This window comes from Mesoplodon densirostris, chromosome 2, assembly GCF_025265405.1.
Source record: "Mesoplodon densirostris isolate mMesDen1 chromosome 2, mMesDen1 primary haplotype, whole genome shotgun sequence".
Classification (NCBI taxonomy): Eukaryota; Metazoa; Chordata; class Mammalia; order Artiodactyla; family Ziphiidae; genus Mesoplodon; species Mesoplodon densirostris.
Genome location: NC_082662.1, coordinates 35,506,517 through 35,521,469, shown reverse-complemented (window position 1 = coordinate 35,521,469; position 14,953 = coordinate 35,506,517). Strand labels below are relative to the sequence as shown.

General features: G+C 47.0%; 1 protein-coding gene across 1 annotated transcript in view; it reads left to right on the top strand.

The window, feature by feature from the left end:
* The first annotated feature begins 6,049 nt into the window (after positions 1-6,049).
* Positions 6,050-14,953, top strand: part of LOC132502797 (proline-rich protein 2-like) — a 197,871-nt gene continuing 188,967 nt past the window's right edge. Inside the window, exons 1-3 of the mRNA XM_060118979.1 lie at positions 6,050-6,062; positions 6,379-6,443; positions 8,224-8,744. Coding sequence (XP_059974962.1) covers positions 6,050-6,062; positions 6,379-6,443; positions 8,224-8,744 — 599 coding nt within the window. The remainder of the gene's footprint in view (positions 6,063-6,378; positions 6,444-8,223; positions 8,745-14,953) is intronic.

Genomic DNA, 14,953 nt, shown 5'->3' with positions numbered 1-14,953 from the left:
TGCCCGGGGAGGCACTACTAACGTGGCTTGGCCTTCTAATTGCTAGATCAGGGCGCTTTCTGCCCTTCACCATAGTTGCAATAAGTCAGTGCCTGGAAATGCATTTTGTTTTCTCATCTGTAACGTTTAAAATGAAATCCACACACACACAGGCACACACGCAAGAATTAAGGTACAGAGAGCACTTCGGTTTTGCAAGAAGCCGTCTGCACTTAATTGGAATGCACCACGTTCTCTGTTTGGAAAGGAGGCGGTAAGGCCACATCCACATACCAGGGTTCCTAGTTACAAGTAACGGAAACAAATTCTGGCTAACTTGAGCAGTCAAGGGATTTATTGGAAGGATGTCAGGTGGCTTGAGAATTGAAGGGAGGCTGGCAAACCAGGCTCAGAAGATAACCAGAACAAGAGGCCAGGCCATGGCTACCACAGCCAAGGCCACCCTCAAGGTCAGTGTGATGGAGATGCTGCCAGGTACAGCTGCCCCTGGACCCTCAATGCCAAAGCCCCACACTCGGTCCACTGCTGCCACCGGTGAACACTCATCCTTGGGACTGGCTGCTGTGAGTGGTCTCTCACCTGCTTTTGTGTCATTGCATCACTCTCCATGATTTGAAGTCCTAGAAGAAATATCCCATCAGCTAAGCAAGTTAGCAGGTGGTGGTGCGGGGCTTAGAGGGAAAGTCTCTGGCCTTCTCAGACTGTGGATTGGGAGGAAGGTCCCTGCCTATAGTCAAGATTTACAAAGGAGTATTCCACCCGCCCATGCCCCACCCCTGGCTTTAAATTCTCCCCAGATAAGGAGGTGATAGAATGCCAAGTACTCAGAAACAGACTAAACGAACAAAACCCCCCAGAAAATCCATGACATCAGGAGAATCCAGAAAAGGTGCCTGGCCCAGACACTTGCTCTCCTCCCCTTCCTGGAGTTAGCATCCTCTACTCACCCTGCTCTCTCCCCCGCTCTCCTTCCTCCCCATCAGTCCCCGTGCTCAAGGGAACAGACGCTCCAAGACGGACTCCAAGGTCAAATAAATCTCTTACAGCTCTGTTTACTTCAGTCTCCACCAGATTCACCCTGGAACTCTTGAGTATCTTCTCTGTCCAATCAGAATAAAGTCCAGCTGCCTATTATTTTTATTGTGATAAAATTCACATAACACAAAATTCACCACTTTAGCCAAAAGTATACAGCTCAGCACCATTTATGACACTCACAATGTTGTGCAACTATCACTGCTGTCCAGTTCCAGAATATTTTCATCACCCCAAAAGGAAACCGCCTACCCATTAAACAGTCACTCCCCATTCCTGCCTCCCCTGAGCCCCTAGAAACCATTAATCAGCATTCTTTCTCCATAGACTGACTTATTTTGGAAATTTCATATAAATGAGATCATATACTATGTAACCACCTTCCTATTCATACTCCACCTCCTTCTGCAACAGGTTCTTCTGACCTGTCTCCCCACGACCTCAGAAACCTCATCTCAGCACAGGACAGGGAACCAGCACTGGTCATTCAACTTTTCCCTGACAACACAGATGGGAGAGGGAAGTCGATGGATCTGAGAAACCATCAGAAAGACGGTGAGAATCCCCTAGGGAGACAGAATGTAGTTGGTGTCTCTGTATGATTAACAACCACACAGAGCAGAGGCGTGCTGGGTAGAAGCCTAGGGGGGTTAGGCTAGAGGGAAGCCTTTAGTTGAGTTGAATTATTTCTCTCTCCCTGGGCAGGTCACTGCCCACATCTTCATCTCTTCAAGACCGAGAAGCAGCAGGGCCCTAGTAGTGCTGGCTGAGGGTGGACAGGTGTGTCAGGGCAGCAATGGACCGATGAGGCAGGGAGTGATTCAGAGCAGGTTCAAGCAGTCCTACCTGCCTCTGAGTGTCCCTTCTTTCCCCCACTCTTCCCTCTGCCATTGAGGGAAAACACCTGAGCAAGAGCAGTGCCTGGAATTCAAGTACAGGGGTGGTTTTCTGAGGCAGAGGGTTGCCCAGTGGGGAATGTACAGCCAGCAGCCGTATTTGAACGTGGGTTATACTGCCAGAGGCTCTCCTCTTTCTATACTCTCCACCCCATGCCCCTCCCTGTAACCTAGCTAGAAAGAGCACAAGTTGGGGTTGTGCTAACAGCCATGATTGCTATCTTACTTAGAGCCAAAGTGACCCCCAAAGAGAATGGCTTCAAGAATATAGGCACACATTTCTCTCATACATAACAATTCTGAAATCTGCGGACAGCTCTGCTCTATACTGTCATCCATGAAAAAAGACTGACAGCATCTCTGTCTTTTTCAACACAGGGCTACTGTAATGAAGATGTCTGTAAGTGAAGGGCCAGTAGGCCAGCTGTGGTGTGATGCTATGCAAGGCTTGAGCTTACCTGTAGGATGCAGTGTATGCTTTAAACCAGCAGTTGATAGCTGGTGTTGTCTCCATAGCAACAACACATGGGCTAGGAACCAAAGGGAAGAGTTAAGAGTGGCCCTTCTAACAATTACAATGAACATTCCCTTTAACAGAACTTTTGTTTCTTTCTCCATGATCTTGGGTTTGACAGGTTTGGGGTGTTGGTTCTAAGAGAGGTATGTTCCCACTAAGGAATGCAGTCATGATTCTGATGAATTGGAAGCTGAGCTTGTCCCTGGCCACTTGGGGACTCCTCATGCCACTAAATCAACAAGAAGAGAAGCAGATCACTTTCCTGGCTATCAAGGGGGAAATTGGGTGTCTGCTGTGCACTGGGCTGAGAAGACTCTGCTTGGAACCCAAGGGGTTCATGGGGCCACTTAGAATTTCCACTCCAATAATAAAGTTCATTGGAAAACTGGTAACCCAATACAGAGAGGACTAGTAAGGGCTCAGTTACCTTGAGACGTAGGTTTGAGTCTTCCCACCAGCTGGTAGAGGGTAAGGTGAACACAGAATGGATAATCAAAGAAGGAAGCCACGATTATGAGCTCTCGCCTCGGGACAGGCTACAGAAGTGGTGACTATAACAGTCATACTAATTTTATGCTAATTGATTCTTTCCCCCTCCCCTTTCCCTATTCTTTACATGAAGAATACTGGTGGTAGCTAACCTCAAAATTTAGATTGCAGGTGGGAGTACACTTTAGATGACATCCCAAGAATGATACGATGGCTGATGACACTTCTGTCTCCTTGTATTTGGGATAAGATTTTCATTACTAAAATGAAAGGCAGTAATGGGAGCTGGATGGTAAATGGGGTGAAGTGAACTGATTAGTCTATGTTTATGCTCTATATCCATTCTCTGCCCTCTCTGCTTTATTCTTCCCCCGGGAGGCTGATCCCTATAAACTGTGTCATCTGGACTCTCTTGTGGGTTTTCTGTTCAGATCAGCCAGTGCTGCAACCTGCCTGATCCAATGTCCATTTCCTGCTCCAGCTCCTGAAGGATAGGAACATTATCTTAGCCATCTCTGTATGTAAAGGTGATTTGGTCATAAAATGTTAAATGGATCAATCAAAACTGTGCTGGAGATCTGTCTTTTTCCATGAATCTTGCAAAGCAGAACAAAGAACAAACTTAACAGCATGCTCTTAATTTCCATTTCTAGGAAAGCAACACAGATTCTTTCCACATCGCTTCTTCCCGGGGTTCCCAGTGCCTTCAGGTATGGCCCCAGTGTCCCAATGCAATACCTAACAGGGACCCAGAAATGCCTTTTTGAATCAGGATGTTGATTACAATTGCATGTCCAAATGCATTATTTTATAAGAGCTACATATCCTGTATGTGAAACCTTTCACACATAATTGCTAGTGCAGTATATCAAACAATTTGCTCAACCCTTCAGGCTTCTAAGGTGCTTAATCTCTTTTATTAAGTGACTTTCCTCAATTAAGTAACCATCCCAGTCTCCTTCCTCTAGGTCCTGTTGCTACAGATAAACGAACCTGTGCTCTGGAGTTGCTGGCTAATATATCAGCACTTCCAGCTGATTGAAGGGGGTCAGTACTGCGAACGCAGATATGAGGGAAGGCTGGCAGGTTAAACATATGACTCAGAGGTCAGATCCGGGGAGAGAGAGAAGGCACAGGGGAAGGCTCAGGTCAAGGAGTTCAGGTAGAAGAGGTCAGAATCTGAACAAGGGGTCTAAGGCCATGGGCACCACCAAGAATCATAGATCTTCTAAAGCAGGGCAACCTATGTGCTTCCTTCCCAGAAGCTAATAACTATTAGCCTTCCCCTCCCCCAATAACTATTCTCAGAGCGTAGGAACAAGTGGCTGAAGTATAGGGGGAGAGGGTGGAGATCAGGGTAGGCCCTGGTATAGGCTAAAGATTAAGGATTTTTGTTTGCATTTCTAGTCTCTTTGGTTGGGTTAAATTAGAGAGTCTTATTTTCTTTAGTGTTTACTAGTAAATCATAATGTGCTTTCATCTTTATAAGTACATTAACTCTTTGGAGACTCACAGGATGTGAGAGCTGGAAGAATTCCTAGAGATTATTCATATTACCTTTATTTTAGTTATGAGAAAATGAAGGCCCACAGAGATTGTTAAGTGTTATTGTTAGGACAATTTATGTTATAGACAGAAAACTAAACTCCAACAATGTAAGGGATTTATTGGCTCATATAACTGGAAAGTATGGGTAACAGCTTCAGGTGTGGCTTGATCTAGCTGCTCACTGCTCAACAATGTAACTGAGGTTCTGTTTATTTTCCATTTTCCCATTAAGCCTTTCTCAGGATTCATCCACTGTCTGGCAATCTAGTCTCTATCCTTGTTGTCACATGTGGTTGCATTAATTCTAGACCTTACATCATTGATAGGAGCTACAGCAGGGAGAGGAGTCTTCTTTTTGTCAGAAGCCCTTGAAAATGTCTTCTCAAATCTCATTGCCTTGACTGGGTTTCATGTCTGCCTTTGAACTAATTTCTGTAACCAAATGGTATACAATGATTGCTTTAAGTCAATCAGGCCCAACTCCTGGAGTTTGCGGTCAGGTTAAGTAAGACTATATGGATTAGAATGGAGAAAAAGTGGTTTTCCAAAGAAATTTTGTGGTTCTGATGGTGGGACAATGGAGGAATGGATACTGGGGAGTCTGACTGCAAGCATCCAAGGGCCGCAACTTACCCAAGGTCAAGTAGCTGGTCACAGCCAAGTTAAAACTAGAACCCAGCTCTTCTCACTCAGCATCTGCATATGGATGGTTCTACAATCCCTCTTAAGGTAGTACATGTTTCACAATAGACATCAGATGGAGCTATGGATTTGCTTGTTATGTTCAATTTATTCTTCCACTATGATTACAAATAAGCACAAAAACACACCTTGCTATTTAGTCACAGTAATGCGTACAATTCTCTGAGCCACTTAATTTTGCATCTCATTAAGCCAGGAAGGCTTTCAGGAGAAATTGAGATTTTAGAGATGAGAACTATATCATTTAAATAAATGTTCTTTAGTCTTACTGAGGTTTTAGCCATCTTCTGGAAAATGTTTTGGAACTGGAATTCAGTTTGGTGGCAACTGTATAGATGCTTTAGGGCTGAACTTCTGCTTTTTATCTTTCTGGGAAAAATCCTTGTTAATGTCCCTCAATGAGAGACACTTATTCAGTGTCTTATTCACCTACTCAGGAATTACAGAGGCAAAGAAGAAGAAAGGAGGGTTCTGAGCACCTGCCATGTGCCAGGCACTGTGCTAAGCGCTAAGGATACGAAAGAGAAGGGTATAGCCCTCCAGGAACTCCAAGTTTAGTGGAAGAGGAAGATAATTAAATGGATAAGTAAAACACTACACCATTAAGTGCAGTAACAGCTGGAAGAATAGGGTGCTTTGAGAACACAAAGGAAGCAGAATATTGGCAACATGGAAGAGCTAGGGAAGGCTTTCTGAAGGAGGAGAACTCCTTAAAGAATGGTTGAAGTCAGCTGGTGGAAAATAGGGAAGGTTATTCTACCCAGAAGGGACTCTTGAACGCTGAGGCATGAAATCTTACAGTGAGTTTCCATGAAACTCCAAGTAATTCAGAAGGGCCAGGCAGGGGGTGGGGAGAGAAGACATGGGAGGGGCAGGTAGGGGCAGGGTCATGAAGCTTGGAGTCTATCCTACGGGTGATAGGATGCCTCTAAACAGTTTTAAGTAGGGAAAGACATGGTTTGTGTCTTAGACATATTACTGTATTCGTTTGGATCTATGGTTGCAGGCAGCCCTGGTTAACTTCCAAAAAAGGAATTCACTGGAGAGCTATGGGATCATTCAGAAAACCGAAGGAAAAGCTGCAGCACCCAGGCTCTGAAAAGAGCAGAAATATCAGGAATTGACTGGCAGTCTCCTTGGTGAGGGAAAATCAGGTCCAACCACCTTCTGTTTTTATTTTGCTCTGGGCAGGATTCAAATTCCAGAAGAAGGATGTTGTACTGTCCCAGCTTGAGGGCACACCCAGCCTGAACCAGGTAAAGTCGGCATCTTGATTGGCAGTCTCACCAAGCCTATATCTCACGGGGGAGGGTGGGTTGTTAAAGCAAAATCAGGGCGTTGCTCTCATAAGAATGAGGAATGCTCACTATGTCAGCTAAAGCAGTGGGTATCCACCTTACCAGCTGTTTGGGAGCTCCATGTGAAGGGGACAAAAGATGAAGGGAATTGGCAAAAGATGATGGAGTGTGGACTAGCACTGCGGTAGTCGCAATTGAGAAGAACCGTGGGATGTAAGGACATTTATGGAATAAAGATTGGTGGTTGACTCTAGGAGAAGAACAAGGGAAGAATCAAGGATGACTCCCAGGTCCCAGCATGCAGTGATAGACATCACTATTAGAGAGATGGCAGAGCAGGGGGAGGGAAGGTGACAGACTGCTTAGGACACGCTGAGTTTGAGAAACCTGTGGGACATCAGGTGGATGTAAGAATTTGAAGCACAGCACAGAACTCATGGACATGGCTGATAGAACCTAGGAAGGATTTTGGGAGGAGCCATGGAAAACATCAATATTTAAGATAAGTTTGCCAAGGAAATGAAGGTCAAAAGACAGAAAGAATGGAGAGAAGGGGGAGAACCAGGAATGTTCAGGGTCATAGGAAGCCGCAGGATTAAGGGGGACATCAGTTTTGAGCTCTAGTGCAGGCAGAAGTCACATGCTAGGGAAGTAATATATATATATATATATATATATATGATGAGGAAGTAGAAGTAAATACATGCAGACCACCCTTGCAAGAATCCTCGATGAGAAGGGCTGGGAAAGTGCATGGTAATTGGAAAGGGTACAGCCTCAAGGGAGTTAGGTGTGGTTTTTAAAAAATTGTAGCTTGATTAAAAAAAAATTGAGATATAATTCACATACCATGCAATTCACTCTTTTAAAATGTATTACTCAGTGGTTTTTAGTATATCCACAAAGTTGCGCAATCATCACTCCTATCTAATTCCAGAACATTTTCATCACCCCAGAAGAAACCCCATGCCCATTAGCCGTCACTTTCCATTCTCCCTTCCCCCAGCCCTTGGCAACCACCAACCTATTTCCTGTCTATATAGATTTGCCTGTTCTGGACATTTCATACAAGTGGACTTATATACAATATGATCTTTTGTGCCTGGCTTCTTTCACTTAGTTTTCAATGTTCGTCCATATAATACCGTGGATCAGTACTTCAGTCCTTTTCATAGCCCAGTGAAATTCCATTGTATGGATAAACCATAATTTGTTTATCCATTCATCAAACGACGGACATTCGATTATTTCCAATTTTGGGCCATTATGAATACGCTACAACATTTGTGTACAAGTTTTTGTGTAGATATATGTTTCCCTTGTGTAATACTTAGGAGTGGAATTGCTGGGTCTCAGTTGATTCTTTTTGGGAGAGTCTTGGTCTTATTTACAGGCTGAGGGTGGCGGGAACCGCAGAGGGAGCGGTGAGATATACAGGGGTGGCGGTGTGGGGTGGGGAGAAGGAAGTAAGCGCTGGAGAGAGGCTACTTTCTTCAACATCCCTCACTTCCTCCGTCGGCACAACCTTAATGCCCTAACCTCGCTTCACAACTACTGGACCTTCTGCACACCCATCACACTTGTTGACCAGGGAGCGAATCCAGTGCGTGGATAAAGCACCCCTAGACCTGTCGCAGATACGTCCGGGCCAGCGGTTCGTTTTCTGTTGCAGTTCCTAGTTTCGCGGTCTCCTGTGGTTAGAGCCTGGCCCATTTCGGTTTGACTTTTTTTCCCGCAGATTCGTTCACAGGTGAATAAAGACAATTCACGGTGGAGTCTGAGTCTGACTCCTGGTTCTTCAGGTCACCCAAGGCTCTCAGTCATTCCGGATAAGGAAGGATGCCCAATACCAGCTGTAGCGGACCCAGAACGCCAGCACTCAGCACTTATGCGTTGCCCATCGCAGCCACCGCGCACGCGCCGCTTCGCCGCCAAGGAGGGGGTGGGGAGTGGGCGGGGCGGTTATCTCCCGGGCCAATCGGAAGCGAGGGGCCCCGCCCTCCGGGCCGGTGGACCGAGCTTGACCCCAGCGGTGGGCGGAGAAGGCGGGGCCAGCCGTGCGGCCGCGGAGGGGGCGGGGCCCAGGGCCTGGAGGCGGGGCCTGGGGCTGTCAGTCCCGCGCCCGCCGCCGCCGCCGCCGCCGCCGTCGCCGCCGCGGTTCCTTACATGTCGTGGCCCCGGTGGTTGCCGGCGCTGCCGACCGCCGTCCGTCGCCCCGGCATCCCGAGCCGCCTCCCGCCGTGCCGGCCCGGCGCGCAGGTAAGGCCGGCCGCGCTGCCGAGCCATCGCGTCCCCCTACTCGGCAGCGGTCCGCCGCGCGGGCGCCCCCTCCGGGCTGTGTCAGCGCCGCGGCTCCCCTTGCCTCCCGGGGGCGGTCCCGGGGGGCGGGACGACCGTCCTCCCCATCCCCCCCACACCTCCGGGCGCCGCGCCTGCAGCCGGGTCCCCGGGTCGCGCCTCCGCATCCCGGCGTGGGGCTGGTCCCGAGCACCCCCCTCTCGGGCCGATTACACAATCGCTGGGGCTGGGGACAGGGGCCCCTCCCAAGCCTCGACCCCACACCTGTCCCCGTGCCGCGCTCCCAGGCAGAGGGCAGACAACCAGCGCGACAGCGGGGGCCCGGAAAGTTTCACTTTGTGGTCCGGGTTTGTTGACATCTGAGAGATGCGGAGAGATGGAGGCTGAGCTGCGAGGATGCGCCTCGCGAGCAGCGTTGCCTTTGCCCCGGGGTGGCCCTGGTCCAGGTTTCCTTTCCAGAAGTCCTGCCGAGAGCCCTGCTCTGGGCTGGAGGCTGCTGCAGGGCACACGGGTCTCTCTCCGCTTGTACGTTAGCGAGCCTAGCCCCTAGCTTGCAGCATTCTGGGGAAAGCTCAGCCCCTCGCTCTTCCCCCTTTCCTAATTGAGCATTGACAGAACGTGTAGACGAATTTACTTAGCATTTCCCTGACTCTTTATATTTGTGAGGCGCGTTGCCATCCCTGATTAGTTAATTAACAAGGTGGGAAAGCAAAATAGATCCTGCAACGCATGGCTAATGCCTTTAGTCTAGCAACTCTGAGAACCACTGAGAGCTTTAGGCTGTTTGCGGTGAGAGATGCTTTTGGCCGAGGTGCTGCCGGTAGAGCTATTCAGTGTCTTCTGGTTGCCTGAGAAGGCTTTGGTGATAATGGTAAGGCTTTCTCTGCCTCTCCCTGCTTATACTGTTTATTAAGGGTCGCTAATCTATGGTGGGTTATTTGGGTTTCTTCACTTAAGCAAAGGAGGAATTAGAAGTGTTGCTGACAAAGCAGTTAAGGAAAACAAACAAACAACCCCCCCCCCCCAAAACCCTGAGGTTCAAATAAGTTTGGATAGTTGTCTGCTTTACCAGGTTACCCTTCCTGTGCAGAAAACCTTGGCTTTTCCTGTTCTCTCCCTATCTTCCTGGTAGGACTGTGTCCATCTGGGCTGGCGTTACTGGTTCTGCATTTAGTCCATAGACCTCTTGCTGCCTGTGGTTTACAGACCTGCCTAGGGACATCCTCTAAGAGTGGGCTTAATTAGCACTTTTTTCTGCCCATTAAGCAATACAGCTTGAAATCTCTTGTAATCAGGCACTGTTGTAGTGTTGAATCTTTAATAATGTCTAATTCATTTTAATAGTGTTTCTATAATAATCTTTCTATTAGTATGCCAGTTCTGCAACACCAGTACTTTTAGTATAGAACCAGCAATTCACTCGAAATATTATCATGGCAAAAACAATTCTTCAACATTTTTGCAGCCTACTTTACTTAGATAATTACTGCTAGAGGCTGTTAAGGTTTCTTATTCTTTGGTGCAGTAGGTGTTACAATGCTTTTGATCTATGAGGTCATTATGAGGTCATTCCTACTTGTAGAAATGATTTCAGTCACGGTGTCACTTAAATATTTTGTGGACTAATAGCATGTGAGTTTTCCCCACATGCTGATTTCTTTTTGAACAAGGAACTGAGTTAACAAGATTTAGTTTTGATTTGCCAGCTTAAATTTTAAGAAGGATGATATTTACTGTATTTGGGGGACTATATTAGTACTATGATCTGATTTTATTAGCATAGGTATCAGGCATTGTTTTGGGTGCCTTATAGATGTTAACTTATCTAATTCTCACAACAATCCTATAAGGGAGGTACTATCATTACCCCAGTTTCAGACAATGAAATTGAGGCCCAGTTGATCGACTCAGGTCACATAGTTAAGTAAACGACAGCTAGATCCTAACGTAGGCAGCCTGAGTTCAGAGTCCAAGTACTTAACCACTGTGCTATCCTGCCTCTGTAGGTTATTTTTTTTCCAGCAAGTATTTATTTCTCCCTGCTGCCTGCATACACCCTGCACTGTGGGGAGAAGAGCACTTACAGTGTAAGAACAAACACTGGGCTAAGAGTTCTTATTCTGGCCTTAACTCTGTCACCAACTAATCTGTGATTTTGAGGAGGGTACCTGATCTCCCTGCCTCCCATTTCCTCATTGGTGGAATAATAGCAATTGAAGCAGATGAACTAACTAGCCTTAACCTCCTGGGGAGCTGGAGAGATGAGTCAATGCATGTAAGAATTAAATGTCCTCCTCCCTAAGGTACACTATAAGATCAAGTATCAAATGAGTGGGGTGTGTGCGCATGCGTATGTGTATGTGTCATGGAGAAGGACTGGAGGGCACACGATGTATGCTTGCTAGTGGCCACCATGCACTGCACCATGGGAGTGCAGTGGTCGAGAGACTTTATCGTAAATATTTCAGTATTGTTTTATTCTGTTGCCACCAGCATCATTCCTTTGTAATTAAAAAAGTAAAAGATAAGCAGAAAAGAAGTCATGCTGTGGAAGTGGGGTAATCATGTGCTGGACAATGCAGGCGCATTTGTGGAGGACCATTTGGCATCACTTTGCAGGAGTCTTGGGGTCATATGATGGCAGGACCTGGATGGCAGGACCTGAATGGAGGATCCAGGAGTTCCCAGCATCCTGGCAAGTCAGGGTTGAAAGGAAACTTTTTTTTTTTTTTTTTTCTTTTTGCGGTATGCGGGCCTCTCACTGTTGTGGCCTCTCCCGTTGCGGAGCACAGGCTCCGGATGCGCAGGCCCAGCGGCCATGGCTCACGGGCCCAGCCGCTCCGTGGCATATGGGATCCTCCCAGACCGGGGCACGAACCCGTATCCCCTGCATCGGCAGGCGGACTCTTAACCACTGCGCCACCAGGGAGGCCCCAGAAAGGAAACTTTAAGGTCACTGCATCTAACAGCCTCCACCCCTTTCTCCCTTCACCATCTATACAATGGATGAATCCTCCACGTGTGCATACCTGTTTCACTCAGTGCTTATCCTGCTCCTGCTCAGACACCTCCTGAGCCAGCCATTTGGGTGTGTTTCACAAATCTGTGCACAGAAGAAGCTGGGATTGTATCCAGTGATAGGGAACGAGAAACCACAGAAGGATTCTGGGCCCTTCTGGATTGTGCTCTTGAAAGATCAACATCTGTGTGAAACCTGGATTAGAGGGAAAACTCTAAACCAGGGAGACAAGTTAGGAGGCCTTGGCCAGAATCTAGGATTGAGGGGATCCAGACTGAGACAGGTGGTGGCCTGGGATTGCAGAAGTAATGGACCCCAAAAGACAGAATCCCCTGCACCCAGCATCTGCCTGTCCACAAGCATCAGAGGAGGAACATGTCAACATCTCTCTGGGGTCAGGGGGCATTGGGAGTGGAGCTGGGAAGTCCAGTGCTGTGGGGAGGAGAGACAGCTTTGTATGTATAACCCCCAAAGCTGAATAAGCTGTGGCTAGTGTAAGCCCTGTGCAGACTGGAAAGCAGATTTTCTTTCTTTTCAAGAGGGGAGTGTACCATGGGAAACTCCCTCTGCCTAACGAAGAAATAGAATAGGATTTCTCCTTGGGTGTTGTAACCTCTCACACTGCTTTTTTAGCCTTGTGTTTTGCTTCTTGGCCATGATGGGAATCTGGTGGTGTTTGAAGCCATACCAGGAGGACGTGATGCTTTCTTCTGATTTCACTGGGAAATCTTCTTTGGGGGCTTCCGTTCTCCAGTGATACCTGTTGAGTGTGTGCTGTAGAGCCACCACACCTCATGGGGAGTGCTCAGAGAGGCATTAGGAGTTTTTCTCTCCAATGCAGATTGCATGGCACTTCAGAGAAGGCTTGGCATAAAATGGTTATCACATTGACTGGAGAACAGGATAATTTGGAGGAAACAAATAAGACTTACACAGGAAGCCACAAAGACAGAAGAAACAGTTGCGAGCATTGTAAGTTGATTCTTCTCTTGTTCCTTTATGTATTTCTGGCTTAGGATGCGACATTTCTTCAGTTCTGTATTCATATTTACAAATTTATAAGTTGAAATACTTTGTCTAATAGTGTATGTGGAAATAAACTGTATAATCTCATTTTTCTTTTTGCCAGGACAATATTGGCCTTGGTTTTCCGCTATCTTATAGACTAGTGGTTTTCAACCAGGGGTGATTTCGCCTCCTAGGGAACACTTGGCAATGTCTGGAGACATTTCTTGTTGTTGCGACTGGGGGCAGCATACCTGCTACCGGCATCCAGTGGGCAGAGACCAGGGAAGCTGCTGAACATCCCACAATGCACAGGATGGACCCCCAAACAAGGGATTGTTCAGACTGAAATGCTCATAGGGTTGAGGTTGAAAAACTCCACTTTAGATGTTAAAAAAAATTCTTATTAGGAGCATATTGAGGCTAGAGGGAAGAGGAAGAAGAAGGAAATATAAAGTGTTCCTTGAGTCCTTGCAAGTGATAACAGCACCCTCCCTTCTGACACGCAGGAGGGAGAAGCAGCTAAACAAGCCTCCGGAACACAGGCGTTCGTCTGCCACCCAGGAGCTATTTCCATAACTGGATTGCTCAACACGGTAGTAGTTTGGAACAGGAAGTAGAGGCCCTTGGAGTGGGAGGAGGCTGTCAGGGTAATTTGTGGAGGCACAAGGGTTTATAGGCCAAGAAGGGAAGCTGGGTCCTGCCAGAATAATTCTGAAAAGTTCTAGGAAATTTTTCTAAAGGTGGTTTTGTTGAGGACACCGCGTGTAATGCTTCAAAGACACAATCTCTGTCCCGGGAGTACAGGAACCCTGTAGGCTGTCGATCTGAGCACTTCCCAGGTTCTTCCGTGTCTAGACACAGAGTGGAGAGTGGAGAGCGCTTGGTTTTGTTTTCAGGTTGTAGCCGTGTCCTCCTGCAACCTTTCTTTCAAAACGTTTATTTTACATTATGGAAAATTTTATCATGCCTTTCTATGGTGAGGGCGACTCCTAGTCTATTAATAAGGGTTATCTACTCTGTGCCTCTATTATGCACCAAGCACTTTATTTATATTGATTCCATTCCTTAGAACCTTTCTAGGTAGGAATTAGTATTCCCAGGTTGCAGATGAGGACACTGAGTTTTGGAGAAGTTAAGGAAAGCTAAGAGGTAGCATTGGGTTTTAACCCAGTTTGTTTGATTCCAAAGCCCTAATTCTTTCCATTAAGCCTTATCTCTCATGGGTAAAATTGGTGGGAGTTTGTACCGGGACTGGTAGAGAAGATGAAGGCAGGTGCTGTGCAAGGGGACCGAGAGTTCTGGTTCCCCCAGCTAATGAAATCTTCACATTGAACCCCCTGGGAAACATTGCTCTTGAGGGTGATAAATTACCTGTGTCCTATTTTTGAGCTGACTGTATAAAACAGAATTGCACATGGGTAGCCCTGAACCAAATTTGGTTAGCAGATGTGTTTTATTTGGTCTGCACAGTGCTTTATTTTTTTAAAAATTGGATTAGTTGAAAGTGGGAGATTTCACACTACAATTTCCAAATGGCCAAATTTCTTGGTTTCTCTTGAACCATCAGAAGATCTGGCAACGCCGGGTCCACATTCCTCCTTGGCAGTAGTTAGTTATAGTAGCCACACCTCTTTGGATGTAGCAGAGACTCCCTAGTTTGCCATCTTTACCAGCCTGCCCTCTTCACTCATTTATATCACTTGCCAGGACTCTGAAGGCATTTGTTAGAGGCACCCTTGTAGAAGTCACACCTGTTCTCTCTGCCAGTGTCAGGGATGTGTTAGTGGAGGCTTGTTCTGTATCTGAATTAAAGATCCCCAGCATCTTTCCCATTTGTTAAGAGCCTGGAGAGGGTGACTCTACTTGGCATGTGAACAGACCCCACCCACCGTCTATCCCCCAACAGTGGCTAATTGGACTCTGGAAGGGTTCTTGGACTAAGGCAGACCAATCTGATATTTGGGATTTAGACACCAAGCTGAGGAACCTCAGGTGGGAAGGACTTGTAGACTCAGGCTGAAAATGGTGATGTTGGAGGTGGCTGAGTGAGCAGAGAAGCTGGAAGGCAGGTAGTGAGAGATGGTGTGGCAGCAGAGATGGAGGAGCTGCCCAGTCTCTGCTTTCACTCTACTTCCTGCAATTG